Below are 17,775 nucleotides of genomic sequence, written 5' to 3' on the forward strand. Positions count from 1 at the left end.
TGTCAGGTGCACGAGTGCCAGCTACACGAGAGAAACCCTGCAAACTGCGTCGGCTCTTATTTCTCTCACCCACACATTCCACCTAATTTGTGCACACAATAAAGCTTGTTTTAACACAAACGTGTGTGATACATTCGTGCCGTGGAAATCTGTTTTTGAGAGGCCGCGCAGTAAAAGTGCAGTTCGCTAATATTACCCAGGAGTCGGGATTGCTTAACAGGCTTATTACACCTCACAAGTGTAGACTGAAAGAACAGATCTGTTGTTATGAACATGCAAGGTTTTTTTGTGCGTGTGAGAGAGAGAGTTCACTAATGACTTCACACCCCATTAGCACCTTTGCTTGATATGTCACACTTCATTATGTACTTAAATCATTGGTGCATAAACTTGGAAAGTGTTCGTGCATGTATGAAGCATATTTTCACTAGGGAGTGTGTGGCTATAACAACTTTTGGCTGCAACTCTCTCCTTGCATATGAGACCGATGGGCATTACTGTTTTCTTTTGGGACGTTTTCAGTGAACCAAAACTGTATTGATACCTAATAAAACTATATGGCACACTGACAGGCTGTGTTCTATGCCTTAATATGGAAAGAGACTGCACTAATAAGTGCTCGATAGCAGAGACATATTCATTTGTTCAGCTTTGTGACCAATTTTATTCTTTCTCCGTCTCAAGCTTGGCAATGAACTCAGGATGATTGTTACCGGGTTAGGCTGCATAATCTGTATGCAGGACACCTCGGAGCCACAAATAAATGCCCTTGTCTAAGCAGATACATTTCTGTTTAAATCTGCTTAAGAATTTATAATAGGAGTTTGATATATGGAGAGTTTATTTGTATTCATAATTTACAAGATCTCTTGTGTGTGATTCATAGGTCAATTACTCAAAGAGCCACCACTGTCCAAACATTTATTCTACTGTTTAAGCATGCCTTTGTGTATAAATCCATCATCAAATCCTAAGTGTGAACCATGAGTGTGTTTGCATGCATGAAGGTAGGTTCAGTGTATCAGTGTTTATGTGCACACGCCTGCATGCGTGCATGTGCACGCAGCGCATGTGATATGTTTTAATTCATGGTAAGCAGACAGCAGTGCAGCCAGGCAGGTTGGTTTTATCAGAGTGTGTTTATCTTAATTCCCCTCAGTCTCTTTCAGTCCGACCATCCATTACCCATCTGAGGAGGCAGTGTGCTCTCTTGTGCCTTGCACACAAACACACAAATACACACACACACACACACACACACACTCGCCATGCGCTTAAAATATGATGATATGACTGTGAGAGTATTACTCACCTTGTGTGACTGCCTGTGTCATTGTCAGTTTCTTATGCATTGTTGCCTTGGCTTATATAGAAGATGATGTTTTCATAGCGGTCCATTGTGACCTTGGCTGTGTAAACAGGTTTGTAAAGTAACCATAAGTGAAGGAGAGGAGCAATACTGACAAGGACCCATAAACAGGCTAAGCAGGCCATGCAAACATGACACATATCGCACGTCACGTCACAGCGTATGTCACAGACGGCGCTTTAAGGACAGGTGTGTGTGTCTACAAAGAGAGAGGGCATCAACATGTAAACAGCGGAGATCCACATTTTCATGCACACAGTCTATGTATGCTCACGCTACATCACCCCCTGCGTGGAGAATGACAAGCTCTTTCGAGGGTATGACCCTCTCCCCACGCTGTTTGTCTTTAGGGTCACGTCCTGGCCTCTAACTCTTGACCCCTGACCTTTAACCTTAGTTTGTCAAGCACCAGACACCAGGACTGCGCTGACAGCTCCCAAAGCCCACTGACCCCAAAAACAGAGAGAGAGAGAGAGAAAGCCGCAGACAGAGGTAGACAGATTTGACTGTCGACCTCTCTTGGAAGGGAACAGCACACACTCAGCATGAGTTGAACAGTTTACCTGTTCAAATAAGTCAGCGGTGCTTTTATATTATATGAGTAGTGGCTTGGGCAAAAAGAAAGGGAGGTGAAGATTGAGGAGAGGGAGAGAGGGGGAGGAAGTGAGAAATGAGATGGGAGGACAAACATGGGTGAACCTGGCTAGTGGAGGTCATACTCTGCCTGAGGAGACAGGTGCCTTAAGATTAGCCTCCACATTAATAGCCTTTACTTGCTCACACACACAAACGCTCTCTCTCTCACACACACAAACGCTCTCTCTCTCTCTCACACACACACACACACACACACACACACACACACACACACACACATGCATACATGCTGCAAGCCAGTCCTACAGAACTCTTATACCACAGGGACGCAAAACTAGTGAGAACACAGCTCTGACTCTCATATCCTATTTATACATCCTTTCCTGTACATTACAATCCTATTTAGCTCGCCCTGCTTCCTACACAATCCTATTTATGGACTCAGTCCCACCCCACCCCACTGCCGCTGCACACCCCCATACCACTTTCGAATCCTATTTGTGTGCCCCCTCCTCCTGTATGCAGGTACCATCCATCCAAAAGGCTGAGTGTGTAAGCTGTGATTCAGATGAGTGTTTGTGTGTGTGCTTGTGTGTGTTCACCAGTGATTTGTGCGGTAATGTAACACTGAAATTGGAGTAGTCCATGCAGGAATAAGAGAAGCACTGTTCTTGGACTCCTTTTGTTTGCCAACATTAGTCAGTTGTATTGTGACTAACCAACAAGCTTTCTTTTTTCTTCTCTAAAGGCAAAAAACTTGAATTTTGTTTTGGAAATTCAGACTGTCTTCTAAAAGTGAAATGAACCCAAAGTAAGGTGAGACCAGAGGTGTTTGCCCTCTACCTCATCCTCTGTGATCTGATGTAACACACTGCACATCCCCTTCACTGCATTTACAAATCATCCTTTAGACAAGTGTCTGTGTCTTCTGTCCCATCCTATCTCCACCCGTCTCTATGACAGGCCTCTTATCCTCCATTAGTGTATTTAAACAGGACAAAGTGCCTGTCCATATCACGGGCCTGTCTCCACCTGACTCCCCTACCTGTCACTCAAACAGTGATATGAAAGCTTGCTCATTCTGTTTGAAGATGGCAGATGAAAGGAGAATGGCAGTCCCGGACCTGGTCGGCCTGACAGACTAGATTATAGTTGCCGATCCCGGAGAAGGAGGAGTGTCGGAGGGGAGAGGGCGAGGATGTTCCTGCCTAACTGGATTAGGAGAGGGGGTGAGGGAAAGGTGTATGTAGAGCAAGGGTCTCTGCCTGTCTTTATTAGGAGAAACAGGTGTAGCAAAGTGGGCGTGGAGAGCCGTATGTCCGTTCATATTAGAGAGACAGGTGCAGGTCGGTTTCCCATTTGGGCTTGGGTTTGAGCTGAAGAGCCTGTGTCTCACAGACAGACGTAACGATGATCCAGCAACAGGAAACTTTGCATGCCGAAACAACGTCTCGTACTGATGAAACCGAGAGGGAGACAGACAGACCACCAGAGCACAAGGAGCAGTCACTGTACTGCTGGGGTCAAACTTGTTTGAGTTATATTTATGCTTCGTACAAGTCAAGATAAAGGGATGAGTATGAGCCCATTTTATGATGCTGTGTATGTTTATACTCTTATTAGATAAATGTGTGTCATACAAATACATCACAAATGAAAAAGGATGTAGAGCAGAGGTGTAAAAGGTTATATTTCTGGGACCCTTTCCCCAACAGTATGCTGACGAATAATTCTGTGTACTATTTTGCTATTTTTTCATATTTCATAGTTTTGTAGTGTAGTGGTTTACACATTCGGCTAACCAGTGAAAGCTGGATTGCAGCAGATCATTGAAGTGCAGGTGTTAGACCTTAAATATGATACTGGACCTCACTAATTTCCAAATCCTTCTTACAGCCGTGCACAACAGGCTTTAATCTGACCACCAAGAGCCACCAAACTTTACTCTGAACGTCACACGTGTAAATCGCGGTGAATCGTTTTGCACGGTTGTAAAGAAAGTCTCCTTTCAAAGCACAAAACCATCTTTGTCATAGGTCCTTCCACAGTGTGCCTCCAGGACCAGGCAAAGAAACAAAAAAGCACACAGACGCTAAAGGTGAAAACAATGCCAGCCTTGCTGCTGCTGCTGGTAATGACTCGTCCCATTTGGCAGACATTTTTATCCAAAGCAAACACCCGAGTGAAATGTGTGACTGAGCTGAATTTATTAATCATTCAATTAACTAAATGTTCCTTCTTGGTGCGGTTCAGATGAATAGACCGTCAGTATTTAATGCAATCTCATTCTCAGCACACCTCAAGAGAGAAAGCTGAGAACTTAACTGCTCTGCAACTCTTTAATTCCCCCGCGCCCCCGCCCGTCGACGCCTTTTATCCGCATTACTCATTCCCCGGTATGCTTTTGTCATGCTCATTTTTACTTTTTTATTTCTCTGCAGGGTAAATCCTGATTTCTTCTTCTTGTAGCAACAGTTCAAGTCACCCCGCAGTCTGCCGTCTTCATTTCTTTCCCTCTGTGTCTCTCTCTTACCTGCGCTTAGATAGAGGCTTCTTCTGTGTCTTTGGGGCTGGCTGGTAACGACAGTCAGGGCATTCGATCGTATCAGACTATCAGGCCAGTTCAACCATAAATTACCTGCAGCTAACAAAGCGTGATGCTGTAACTATTAAACAGGCAGTCAAAGTCACCCCGGCCCACACTGCTAGGTTACACCATCTCACACAGTGTATGAAAGTGCAGGGAGAGTGTTTGTGTGAACGTGGCCAGTCTCTCACTGAAGTGTCAATATTCTCATACAACGTCAAACAGAGATGGTAAAAGCTAATAATACAGAGCGTGGCAGCAAAACTATATTCACCTTATCTCTTTGCTACTATAAAATTAAACTGACACAATTATTATTGTTACTGGTCTTTGTACACTGCTTAAACATAAATGTGTGTACGTTAATAACCTTTCGAATTAATATCATTGTAGAAGAAGAACAACTCAGCAAATGATGATTTTGAAATATGAGGATGAAATAACAATCTACAATGAAAACCAAATTATATTATGATAAATAATATATAGTTACAGCCTTAGAGGATATCTGTGAATTTCTCCAGCACTGAATTTCAAAATGCGTCCACTTCTTTTGTACTGCAAATGGTGCATCATCGTCTTCTCTCATAAGCTAAGAGAAAACAGATCATACTCAGACTATTATGTTAATGATAAAATGGCGTTTGAGGTAATTAGAAATATGTTTAATTTATGTGGGTTCTCGATGGGCTGCTGTTGTAGCTGTGTCCACTGTTTCTGTATGTTTAACTATTTCTTGTGTCAAGACAAAGCTGTGCCTCCCTCTCTCCTGGCTGTGCAAGTCTGTGTTGTTGGCTAATTGAGAGCGTGTTCTGTGCTGCCCTGGAGGTTAGTGTTGGCACACACACACCGTAACAGGACAAATGAGAATACACCCCGCCATCTGCCCAAGAGAGACACTCCCTTGCCCTCTCCTTGTCCCTCTACCCTTGTCCCTTCTCTCCTTTTATTCCTTTCATCTCATTTTTATTCCTTCACGCTCCCACCTACTCATTTCAGCCTACAACCCTCCCTCTGTGTTCCTTGTATTTTCTATATGACATTACTACACTTTGATCCTCCTCTTTGTCTCTTCTGCGCTTCTTGTTTCCTCTTTCTTATTCTCTGCTTCCTGTCTTTCTCTGCCCTGAGCGATTCAGTGAGAGGTGTGTTTGTGTTGTGATGCTGGGGCCACGAGTGTGAAGGTGTTACTGTACTCCGGCCTGAGACTTTCAGAATGCGATCCATAGGGAATGACACCGAAGGTGACCCCGGGTTGGTAACCTTGGAGACCAACTTTATTAAAATGAATTTGAGTAGAGGGGCCATCCTGACAGCAGCATAATTACATCGCAGAGCATCAGCACTAATTTATGCAGCCTGCATTCAACCGGTCAGGAGTGCCGAGATGGGGTCAGCATGGACACGCAGAAGGCACCCACACACACATACACACACTCTCTGTCTCTCTCTCAAGAACATATTGGCATGCACACATGCACACTCTCACCCTGCCTTACAAACACACACCCATGCACATGGATCAACATACCAGCAAAAATAGGTAAATATGATTCTTTTAAGTAGCACAATGCACACACAATCCCTCTGTAGTGTGTTTGCTGCTTTAAGGGTCACTGCGTGTTTGAGTGTATGCAGGCATGTGTGCCTGACCTGTGTGTTCCAGACACTCTGTGGTTGTGTGTGTGTGTGTGTGCAAAAAAGTGTGTGTGAGAGAGAGAGTATATTTAGCGGTGTTATCGAGACAGGTGCTGGACAGGTCTGCTTAGCTGCTGCAGAATGATTGTAGGCTTGCGCTGCTATAAAAGCATAAATACTCACCAACCACTTCATTAGGTACACCTTGCCAGCACTGAATTGAACCCCTTTTAGCTTCAGAACTGCTTTAATTCTTTGTGGCGTGGATTCAACAACGTGCTGCAAATATTCAAACATGTTGAAATGGCAGCTTCACACAGTTGCTGCATATTTGTCAGCTGCACATCTGCAAATTGACTCTCCAGTTCCACCACATCGCAAAGGTGCTCCATTGAATTGAGATCTGTTGACCGAGGTGGTCACTTGAGTACAGTGACCTGACTGTAACATTAATGAAACACGTCTGAAATGATTTGAGCTCTGTTTCAGAGGAGGGATACACTGTGGTCAGAAAGTGATGGACGTGGTCCACGAGAATACACAGGTAGGCTATAGTGTTCGCAGTGTTCCAGAAGAAATCAGGAGTCATTAGACCAGGTGAAGTTTTCAGAGTCTCTCTTTTTGTAAACCCTGGAGATGATTGTGGAAAAATCTCAGTAGATCCGCAATTTCTGAAATACTCATAGCAGTCTGTCTGGCAGCAACAACTCTACCACATTTAAAGTCAAAATCACTTTTCTCCCCCCTTGAAGAGCTGTACTAATAAAGTATCCAGTGAATGCATGTAGAGTATTCACAGATAAAACTTCCACATATTTTGTTTTTTGAATAAAAGCCCATCAAATGAGGAGAAGATGAATACTATCAGTAATAATTGCCATGTAATAATAATAAAGTATTTGAATGTAATATTGTAGATTGTGATAGCTTCTCATTCACTAAATGGCTAACACTTCAAGATACCCAGCAATGTAATTCGCACGCTGATTAGTAAGCTCCTCTGTAGTCACGAGGCTTCCTTAAAAATGATGCCTTTTTAAATTTTGCTGTGTGTCCCTATTTCTCAGCCTGGTTACAATACAAACAACACTGCCATCCTTTTCCAAGAAAAGTGCAGCTTCTCTGTGTTTGCTTCTGGGTACCAGACGCTTTCCAGTTTCTGTTTATACTCTGATTCTAGTCCGTCTTCTACTGACCGATAAGACAGTAAAAGCATGATTACATTAAAAAAAAAAAAACAGCCTTGAAACCATCAGCTAGCATCAACTTTTTAATTTAATTTAATTTTTATTTTGCCAACAATGACCAATAGACTGAACAGGAAGTATTGCAGGGGATATCAGGTATCATGGCTACCAGAAGCCCCCCCCAAAAGTGACCTTTGTCCTCAAAAGCCAATTCATCAGACAGGCTGATGGGTCGAGAGAGTGGCACACTGCTAACACTTAAAGATTGCCATCCCTCTGTGCTCATTATGCTCAATTAGCAAAATCATTAATGCAATAAGACAATTTTGATAATATCTCATGCTTTTCAGTCAGGTTGCAACACAAACACCTCTGCCATTCTTCCCTAGACACTGCAGCCTTTGTGTTTGACAAGTTTCCGCTAGGCGGTCATGAACTCCATGAACCTCGTGAACCCGGGAATGCAAAGTAGGCCGAGTAAAATGTGAAGCTGAGAGAGGAAAAAGAGGAGGAAGTAGAAGAAGAAGAACGGGAATGGGAAGGATGAAAAAGAAGAAGACAAGGAAGAAAAAAAGAAGATGAAGAAGTCATCAGTGGATGAGAAAATGAGGAAAGTGTAAGAGTAAAGAGGGTGCATGGAGTCGATGGGGGACATGGATATAAGTCACAGCTCCAGTTGCTCAATTGTAGCCGTTGTGACCAAGGGCACGCTAATCTATCCCATTAGCAGATCTCTCTGACTCTCTCATAATGTTACTGCTAGCTGCTCTCCTGTGACATGTTCTTGGTTTGTGTGTGTGTGTGTGTGTGTGTGTGTGTGTGTGTGTGTGTGTGTGTGAGACACACAGGAGGAGTTTGTGCACGTGTGTGTGTGTGTGCAGACACAGTGTGAATGAGACAATGCTTTCCCTGTGTGTGTGTGTGTGTGTGTGTGTGTGTGTGTGTGTGTGTGTGTATAATGACAGTTCAGCTAGTTGCTCTCCTGTGAAAATGACACGTTCCTGCCAAATTAATATCATTACTATCAGAGTTTAATGGGCCAGTGCTGCCTTCTTATTTAAAACAGAACATCCCTCTCTCTCTACCTCCACCACAACGGAAGGGGGTGGTTGGAGAATCGGTTAGAGGAAATGACTAACTGAACAAGACAGACAATAGGTCCAGATGATTTTTCTTTAAGCCACAGTCGAAGGAGATTTAAGGTTAATTCGAGTTTGACAGCAAGATAACATAATATTTAGACTCAGAATCAGGGAATATTCAAGTATTCTAATTCTCATTTTGATTCGAAGGATAAACAAACACGACAACACAGAACACTGTTACAGTAAGATTTGGGATTTCTGTGTTGTCGTACTGGATTTTAGGGATGACTGGAAAATTAGCTGCTGCTACTGGCTTGCATTGTCTTTTATGTGTTAGAGGGCAGTTGCCTTCTTTTTGTTGAGGAGTATCTTGACTTGTATGTTTTACCGTATAGTGTTGTAGTCTGTGGTTTTCATTTTCTTTTGCTGTACTTTTAAGCAGGAGAGCGTACATTATAAGCAGTATCTGCTCAGGTGTCATTCTTCACTCAGTCAGCACTGTGATAATGAGTTGATGTGGAGGTCCACTCTGCAGGCTGCCTGTGAATGTAGACACATGCATAGTTGTGTTCACACACATGTGCGCATTTGCACAGTCAGTTCACACGTGAGTATGACTATTGCAAGCTACATTGCGTGTATGTGTGCGTGCGTTGGAGTGTGTGAATATGTCAGGTTGCCGCAGGAGACCAATTAGCTGGTGCATCAGTGGGAAGGTGAGCATACACACACCTGTGTGTGGCCCTGTTACACCAGCTCATCACACAATCACATACGGACAGACAGCATTGCTCTGCTCATAATAGAAACATACTGACACTTACAGTACGTTGACCATATGGAATTATGGCTTCACTGTGTCAAACTGTCAGACGTGACTCACTAGCATGCGTTATGCCAACTAACTTATTACCAACTTAACAAACTTGTGTGAATTACAGCTTATCTGGCTGGTTGTCTTTAGCTATATGTACTTTATTTCTGCGCAGTTCCTCACATTAAAGTGCATCTGCATGCCTTGTCGCACTCATGTGCAGTAGGCGAAATCACAGAGGGATTGAGTCCAGAGTTGCAGGTATCATGCACTGATGCAATTAGGTGAGAGTGAAAAGGAAGATCACAGCCAATAAAGCGGCCAGGCCTCTTCATGTATAATTCAGATTTTTTTATGGTGGGCAATGCACCCATATGGACATGCTAAAGGAAGACTAAGGCTATTTCGAGCCAGAGAAAAACCCTGTTAAAAGCTAATCCCTGCGCCAGAGTCCTACACCTTTTACTGCTCCTTTTTAATGAATAGGTGTCCAATAAGGCCTTTTATTGTCTTAGCATATGTTGCTTTTATTAGGGGAAAATAATTAGGTTGTGCGGATCACTTCGGAAGTCCTCTCACAAGATAAAAATGAGATAGTTTCACAGTCGCTGCGCAAGTCCTTCTGACTCCCCGTCGTTTTCCCCTTGGATGCATTGTGTCCTAGCTCCTTCATCTCCTCCTCCTGCTTCGTTTCCTACTCATACCAGTCTCTCCTTACTTCTTTATGCCCTCCCCTCCCCTCCCCTCCTTGTCCTTTGCATTCCCTGCACTTCGTTTCTTACCTCCTCTTCTATTGTTCCCTTGAACATGGGAGCATTAAATGTATGCAGCGATGTCGCGTTGGACTGCACATTTACACAAGCATATAACAGTTGAACAATCACTGTGTGACAGGAGGCTGTTGATGACTGACACTTGGTTGATCTTATCTGGCGCAAAAGGGGTAAAGGGAGGGCCGTGGAGAAAAAGGAGAGAGAAATAGTGCAGAGGCATTGGGGGTTTTGCTGCGCTTTGTGTTGTGTTCTGTCACTCCTGCAGTTTACCCCTCTGCTCCTTTTTCTGTTTGCCTTCACATGCTTCACTGTATTACAGAAAGAAAGACCGTTGACAGTGCTCATCTGTGATTCAGGGCTCCAGGGAAAGAGATCCTTTTACCTCCAAGAGGTCCTACTATGACCATTTACCCGTGAGGCCTCAGTTACAGTGGGTCTGTACGCCCACTTCAGTGAGTTATGGGGATGGAGGAGGATGAAGTTGCAGGGGAATAAGGATCTACACACGGTTGATGGAGAAGATAGGGCTGAGAAAGAAGCAGGGGGTAAGGCAGATAGACACAGAGAATGAGGAGGTAGGATAAAGGAAGGGAATGTGAAGCAGGGAGGGGGGAAGCCGGTCCCTCCATCCAATCCTTAATGCCCCTCAGGGGAGCACGATGCCTGTAGGTGAGTATTAGCCATCAGCCTGTGCGCTAATCGACATTATGAAATAGCGTTTAGTGCATACAGATGACCAGAAGTACACTAGTCACTGGAACGAACCATGATGCGAAGATCTGATCTTCTCTGGGGATCTAACCAGGCTCTCAGTTTATACATAATAGAGTTTTCTTTATGTTTTGTTTTTTTTTAAAGAACAGAGCACTTTTGACTTTTGGTTATCTAACGTTACCTCAGTCAGGGTGACGGAGGCCACCTCGGATTCATGGTTGTGAGTGTCAGGGTGCTTTCTGAAGTGTGCACTGGGGTGTTTTAGGTGCTAATCTCTTCTCATCTTGGTTGAGTGCTCAAGCTGAATAGAAGGGCAGCTTGTTTATCTGTGGGGACCGCATTACCCAGGATTCCCTCTACAGCTGGGCCGGGCACGCTCAGCTGAGCTGTCAGCTCGCAGAGGTTACTACAGCTGAGGGCAAAGATGGCTCTGAACGCACACCGTCGTACACACATAAACTGCACAAAAACCAAGCTTTGATTTCAATGGTTATTTATTAAATGTAAAATATCTTTAGCACAGATTAAAAATCAGACACCTCCATCTATTTTAAACATCACAGGTTCAGGGTGGAAAAAAAAGAAAAACATTCCTGGAACAGAATCACAATCAGTTTGGAGTCCCACTTTTCAGGATAGTTACTCCACGAGGCGTGGCAGAGGGCTGAGGCAAAAACTGCACTCCTCCTCTTTACTAAGACTACAAGCCAGGAAATACTTTTCCAATTGAGTGCCGTAGCCTTATGACACTGGATGGTTAAAAACGACTTTTCTCAAAGTACTTGTCTTTAGAATCCAGATGTTTTACTAGTTACAAATGAGGACAGAAAACATGTCAGTTTTCCTAAAATGCGACTGTCTAAAATGGGCTAAAAATAGTAGGTTCTCCAGATTATTAAACTTAGGAAAAAAAAATTTGTACCTTTGCACATATATAGAGGGCCTTCACACTGCAAACACTGATTTACAGTATGCTGTACAGTATGTGTGCTTCGGGCCAGGCACAAACTTTTTAAATTGTGTCCCAGGCGCAAAGCGCTTTGCCAAAACTTAGCACTGCTGCTGAATTGGAGTGCCATCACAGAGGTCAGCTGGTGGACACTCCTCCTCTCTTCTATTCTCTGCCTCAACCCTCGCTGCTGTACAAATGCCAACTGACAACAACTGACACAGATGGTGAGCAGAAACACAGGACAGGCAAAGGGAGAGAACCACCCACAGGAGTAAGAAAACAGGAAGACTCTACACACACTGTCCAAGAGAGGATATTGCCTGACAATATTACCAACGCATTTATTTTAAACTTTTTTTTATTTGAATCTTTTACTTTTTCTACTTTTTTATATTATTTTTTATAGCACATGCCATATGAGAATTTGGGGATTATAAAAGTACCTGAAAGAATTGCTAGGTGTTCAGCATGCATAGCCATTAGTATTTACAGGTTTGTATGTACAGGGATGGGCCAAAAACAGACTGCTCTACAGTACTGGGTTATTTACATCCAGGTCAGAGGGAGAGGTCAATGACGTAACTACAGATGTGGGGGTCAAAGGGTCACATGCACAGGGTCAGAGAAAGCTTATACAACTCGGACGATGAAGACACAAAACAGAACACGGCAAAGTAACAATACTGTTAATTCAACATCACATCTCCCCCACGTACCCTTTTTGCTTTTGATACGCTCAGTAAGATGTTCTCAACAACGGGTTATTGCGTAACACTATACAAGGACATTTCTATTGCAAGTCCATGAGGTCCTTGGGTATTGAGTCAATGCTGAGATTGGAAGACTTGGATCTGGTCCCAGAGCAGTTCCAGAACCGTAGTGTTGAATCCCAGGCTAAGTACAGGCTTATTGCCACTTATCAGCAGTCAGCTTATTGCAGGGTGTTTTGTAAGTCTTTCCTCAGTGTTTATGTTTATTTTTATTACCCACAAAGGAAGATCTACACACACGTAATCTATAAAACCTGCTTCTGCACTTGGCATTGGTTTATCATATTGCTGAGATCTTTGCATTTTATTTTTAGCATAGAGAAAAATTTTCGGTTTGGAGATGTTTTGGTTGGTTTGGATCCTCCTTGTCTGTCCCCTTCCTCTCTCCCTCCCTCCCTCCCTCCTAGAATCAGTGTGGTGGTAACAGAGCTAGTTTTGTTTTGGGGAATGTGAAAGTGAAGTCTGAAGTCATCCAAAGAAGTCATGCTTAAGTCTAAAGTGGAATTGCAAGATGGTCGTCTAAAGGATTTAAAGAGTTTCCCTCTCAAAGCATTTAAAGTTAGATTTGTAACTGCATTCCTATACTTGTCTCACTTTTTATTTTTTGGACTAAAATGCCTGAAGAGGCCAATTCCGAAAGAGTATCCAAGGACAAGTCTTATTTTTTGGAGCTTAAGTCAGTGTCAAGTCAGCTTCTCTGGGCAGACGTCGTAGCTCTGGGTACCATAGATGTCTCTGATAATAAAACTACTGTAGTCAAGGTAATGCTTCACATTAAGGTGCACAGTATAGAAAGACACACACCCATCATTTTGTAGACAGCTTAATTTACAGACTTAATCTACAGTTTAACTCGGATTAGAAATCATCTTTGGACGGCACAGATGTGTTCGATGCACACTGGTTTAGTGACATTACCTTCCGTGCGGGTTGTTCATATGTGTATCTGTTCGTGCTTGTGCGCAGATACGCTCTTGTGTTCAGGCAGCGTGTAACTGTAAGTGTAGCGAAATCCTTGCCCGCCACCTACTTGCCTGGTATCTGCAAACACACACACGCGCACACACACAGTGATAAATGGCTGTGGTGGGTGGTTGAGCATGTTAATGCCTAATCTCATCAGCCTTATCTTTTACAGAGGTCACAAGGTCAAGTGGCGAGGGGGATGAGCTAAACACCAATAAGATAGCACATTGCTGGGCACACCGCACAAACAGCCCGTGTACTGCTCCGTTTGTCACTAACTGCATGCGTGGCAGCCAGCAGAGAAGCTTTTTCTAAAGAATAGAAATACCTTTCAGATTTCAGCCACATAAATCTGGATTCTGAACATGAAAGTTGTTTTTTTTATATCAATATTTAAACCCAACTGTCTGGTAATTGGACGCAAACAAACTTGTCTGAAAGTCAGCCAAGTTCAAGGTGGTGTCAGGGAGTCAGAGCCGGCGGCGCTGAAATCTTCAGTGAAGTTTAAAAGGCATTTGGCTTTCAGGCGAGCTAAATCAGATGCCCTAAGTGAGAGAGATGAGTTGAACTGAGTGCGTGTGAACCTGCAACTCAGAGACACTGCTTGGCATTTGTCGGTCTTTGATATGGCGACATGTGATGTGGATGAAGTTATCGCCTCACTGGCAGGTGAGACAGACAGCGGCACACAGAGAGATGCTGCCTTTTTCATCTGCTGTTTACGAGCTCTCTCATCACGGAGCACTTCAAACACGCTCAATCTGCTTCTGCGACGTTACACACCAGGGCTCCTCCTGGTGGAACTTTACTCAGAGCTTAGAGGGAGTTGTGTGTGGGTGCCCGTTTTGGTTTGCGTGTGTCGATGAGAGAAACATTTCCTGGAATCTGCTTTATGCGTGTGTGTTTTTGTGTTCGTAGCATTTGCATTTTGGTGCATATTTTTGTACTAGGCTGTGAAAGCTTTAGATGACATAGGATCTTGCCACTTTTAGTGTGCTGGCCTGTGCTTTGGGAATCTGTTCAAACAGTTGGCCTGTAATGTGCCTCCATTACGCATGTGTGTACGTTTGTGTGTGTTGCCCGCGTTTGACTACTGCATATACGTGGTTGTCTCAGTGTGTGCCAGTGCTCTGTGCTAAACACTAGCCTTCAGTCATCACATCAGTGTTCCCTCTCATTCTTTCTGCCCCCACCCCCGTCTCACTCTCGCTCCCTCACATCAGGAGATAAAGAGGCGAGCCATTTCATGTGGCCGCATAGAAGTCGTCTCCAGCCCTGGAGTTTGCAGGGAAGCTGTCACAGCAGCTTTTAGCCGGAGCTGCAGCATGAAAGATCCCTCTTTGAGCGGTCGGGTTATGTGTGTAATTCTCTCTGACGTGTTTATTCTGCCGCAGTTTCAGCTTTCATTTTCAAATGTCACAGAAATCTCTCTCCGTGAATATCCTTGCTAATTACTGACTGATGGGATGGGGTGTATTAGAGAACTTAGCAGGTTGCGTAAAAATACTGTTTCACTTTTACAGCGCGTCTCGGCTTGAGACGACGTGTAACAGAGTGAGTTTTCCGGGCTGAGTGATCTTCAGGTTTAAACTTGCCTTGAGAGAATTACTGAGAAAGAACTGGAGGGAAAACCGTGCGACGTGTTTGTGTGTTGTACGCAACAACCAAAAAACTTTTGATTTAAATACTTAGTTGTACTTGTATTTTCCAGCACTTGAATATTAATAAACATCACGTGAAAAATATACATATTGATAATCATGGCATTGAAACCTGCTGTTCACACATCGCACATCAGAGCTGTAGTTTCCCTGGTGACTCCCATCCAGACAGGAGCTGGTGTAATATTTTTGTTCCCGCCTTATCCTCTGTGAGTCTATACATCTGTAGCATTCACACGGTCCCACATAGCGAGATGTCCTATACACACCTGGCTGAGAAATAAATAAATAAATATATGTATATAAATATATATACAGTAAGGAGTTATATGACCCAGTCATCGGGATGCAGGGAGAGGGGAGAGACGGTGTGTGCACGAGTCTTTTTTTCCCCCCCTGTAGACACAGTCCTGCTGTCTCTTTTTGTCTGTGTGTGTATGCGTGTGTCTGTCTATGTGTGTGTGGGTCTCACAGAGGACAAAGGAATGTGGTCAGAGTCTGCTTTATGTCCTCTGTCTTTTCCTCCATACAGCACACATCCTAAAGTCTGCGTGTCGTTAGACGAGTTCTCCATATTTTGTCTGCTCCTGCAGGCCGACGCCGCCTTGCTGTCTCAGCGTCGTGATTCGTCCACTGATTCTTCTTCTTCTTCTTTTTTTTTTTTTTTTTTTGTCTGTCCACAGCAACAAGGGGCGGCCACCACAGTGTACTGTGCGGTAGCACCGGAGCTGGAAGGGCTGGGTGGCATGTACTTCAACAACTGCTTCCGCTGCCAGACATCCGCCCAGGCCCAGGATCCGAGCAGTGCTACGAGCCTGTGGGAGCTGAGCGAGCGCCTGGTCGCAGAGAGGTCAGTGGGCATACAGGCCCTCTAATGGACAGAAGACGAAGAGGAAGAGGAGGGCAACTAGCCAAAGAGGAATCAGAAAGGAAACAGCTGATGTTTCGTTAGGTGTGGACTAACTGTAAGAGCTGCCAAACCATGGAAGCCCATCTGGATATGTCACATCACTACAGCGTCTAAAACACTAAATATACAGCACAGGAGGGGATTTCATATACAATCTATTGAATTAGTTAAAGTTTAAGTGAAGTTAAGCTCTGCTGTAGTATTTTAAAACCGGGAGTGGGGGGAAAGGTGAAGATCTGAGCCGAACCTGTCACAGTTTGTTCTTTGTCTGTTTCTCTCTGTAACCTTTTTAAGCTCTAAAGTCCTTTTTTTCTCAAACGTCTACTTAAATTAGATGTAAACAAAATGCAAATGACCTGTTTTGATAACAATACAAGGTTTAACTAGTAAGCATACACTCTACGGCATATGCATCTGATTCCAGCAATAGTGGGCTATCAGCAAATATAATGTCTTCCCAATTAAGTTCAATATCCTCTTGTCTAGTTCTATGTTGGTGTTTATGTTTCCTATTCTGATACAGAGCGTTTGCTAATCGTTGTGCTAAATCTTTTTGGGCAAGAAGAAATAAATAGTAATGGGCATGTGAAACTTATTGAATTACAAACCCAGTAGAGGTGTGATTCTAATGGCTATGTACACAATTTTGCAATACTTATATTTCTTATCAACGTCCCTATTTGTTTTCTGTACAGTATTTACAACATCCTGATTTCTGGCCATGTGCTAAAGGGGGGTGGACATCATATTTTTTCTGCTATTTTACTCAACCTAAGTATTGACAATCTATGCTCTGGTAAGTTACAATTTGGAGATATTTACGGGTTAATCTTTGTCCATTTGAATGACAAATACAGAAGGTGGAGAATTTTATTTACAGAGTCCAGGATCTTTAATTTCTTCAGTTCTCCCTTTTTTTTTCTTTTTTTTTTTGTTTTGTTTAAATCATCCGCTTTAGTATTGAACTCCGGCTTTGGATTTGCTGTGGATTGGTTGCCCTGAAGCCACAGGGGGTGGGACGCTTTTGAGACATTGTGCTTTATGGCAGTCCGGATGCCGTAGGTTGGTCTTGAAACAGCATTCCAGTGTCATGATATCTGCAAAAAACACACACAAAGAGAAACAAGTCAATAAAAATCTGTTGTACAGAAATATGTGAATTCCTTCTATAGAAGTCTGAAGATCATTAGGTGGGATATTTGTGTGGGGAGCTGAGAAGTACGCAACAAGTCTAAGTACGACAGTTTCCAGTTTTCCAGATTGTACTAACCAGGTATGAACATCACAGAGTTAAAAGCTGTTTTTACAGTATTTTTTCCCCTCTGACAGAACAGGAAATGCACTCATCATGTATTCAAAGAACAGATCAATCAATGCAATCGTACGTTTGACCAGCACCCTCACACATGAATCCTCATTGTGTTTCCTTCTGTAGAGAATCATCAGAATGACACAGCACCACAGTTATACTTAATATAATTTACTCTCACACATTGTTCACGTATTGTTTCTTTTCTTCCCTTCCTGGCAGACATACTGAAGAGAAGAAAAAAAAAAAAAAAGCACAGGAACAGACAGAACATTCAGAAACATGCTGTGCCCTGCACAGAAACTGATACTGCTGTTATAATCTGTTCTGTACCCAGAGTACAGGTGTCTTATCGCTGTCCTTTCACAGCACTGCACACACCTGGAACAGAGATGCAGTACAAACACTCACATGCACACACACACAGAGCAGGAACAGTCAGC

At 43.4% G+C, this 17,775-nt stretch overlaps 2 protein-coding genes across 2 annotated transcripts in view; one reads left to right on the forward strand and one right to left on the reverse strand.

Moving 5' to 3' along the window:
• Positions 1-17,175, forward strand: part of wwox (WW domain containing oxidoreductase) — a 137,739-nt gene extending 120,564 nt beyond the window's left edge. The window contains exon 9 of the mRNA XM_086298405.1: positions 15,797-17,175. Within this exon, the coding sequence (XP_086154531.1) occupies positions 15,797-15,988 (192 nt within the window). The 3' untranslated portion in view covers positions 15,989-17,175. The remainder of the gene's footprint in view (positions 1-15,796) is intronic.
• mafb (MAF bZIP transcription factor b) overlaps positions 11,241-17,775 on the reverse strand; it is a 50,998-nt gene continuing 44,463 nt past the window's right edge. Inside the window, exon 3 of the mRNA XM_086298408.1 lies at positions 11,241-17,120. The gene's annotated coding sequence lies outside the window, so the exon portion shown is untranslated. The remainder of the gene's footprint in view (positions 17,121-17,775) is intronic.

The sequence above is a fragment of the Aulonocara sp. 'chitande type north' Nkhata Bay genome, linkage group LG7, assembly GCF_057382095.1.
Source record: "Aulonocara sp. 'chitande type north' Nkhata Bay isolate Kocher_YH1m ecotype deep benthic linkage group LG7, A_spYH_male_GT1.1, whole genome shotgun sequence".
NCBI lineage: Eukaryota > Metazoa > Chordata > Actinopteri > Cichliformes > Cichlidae > Aulonocara > Aulonocara sp. 'chitande type north' Nkhata Bay.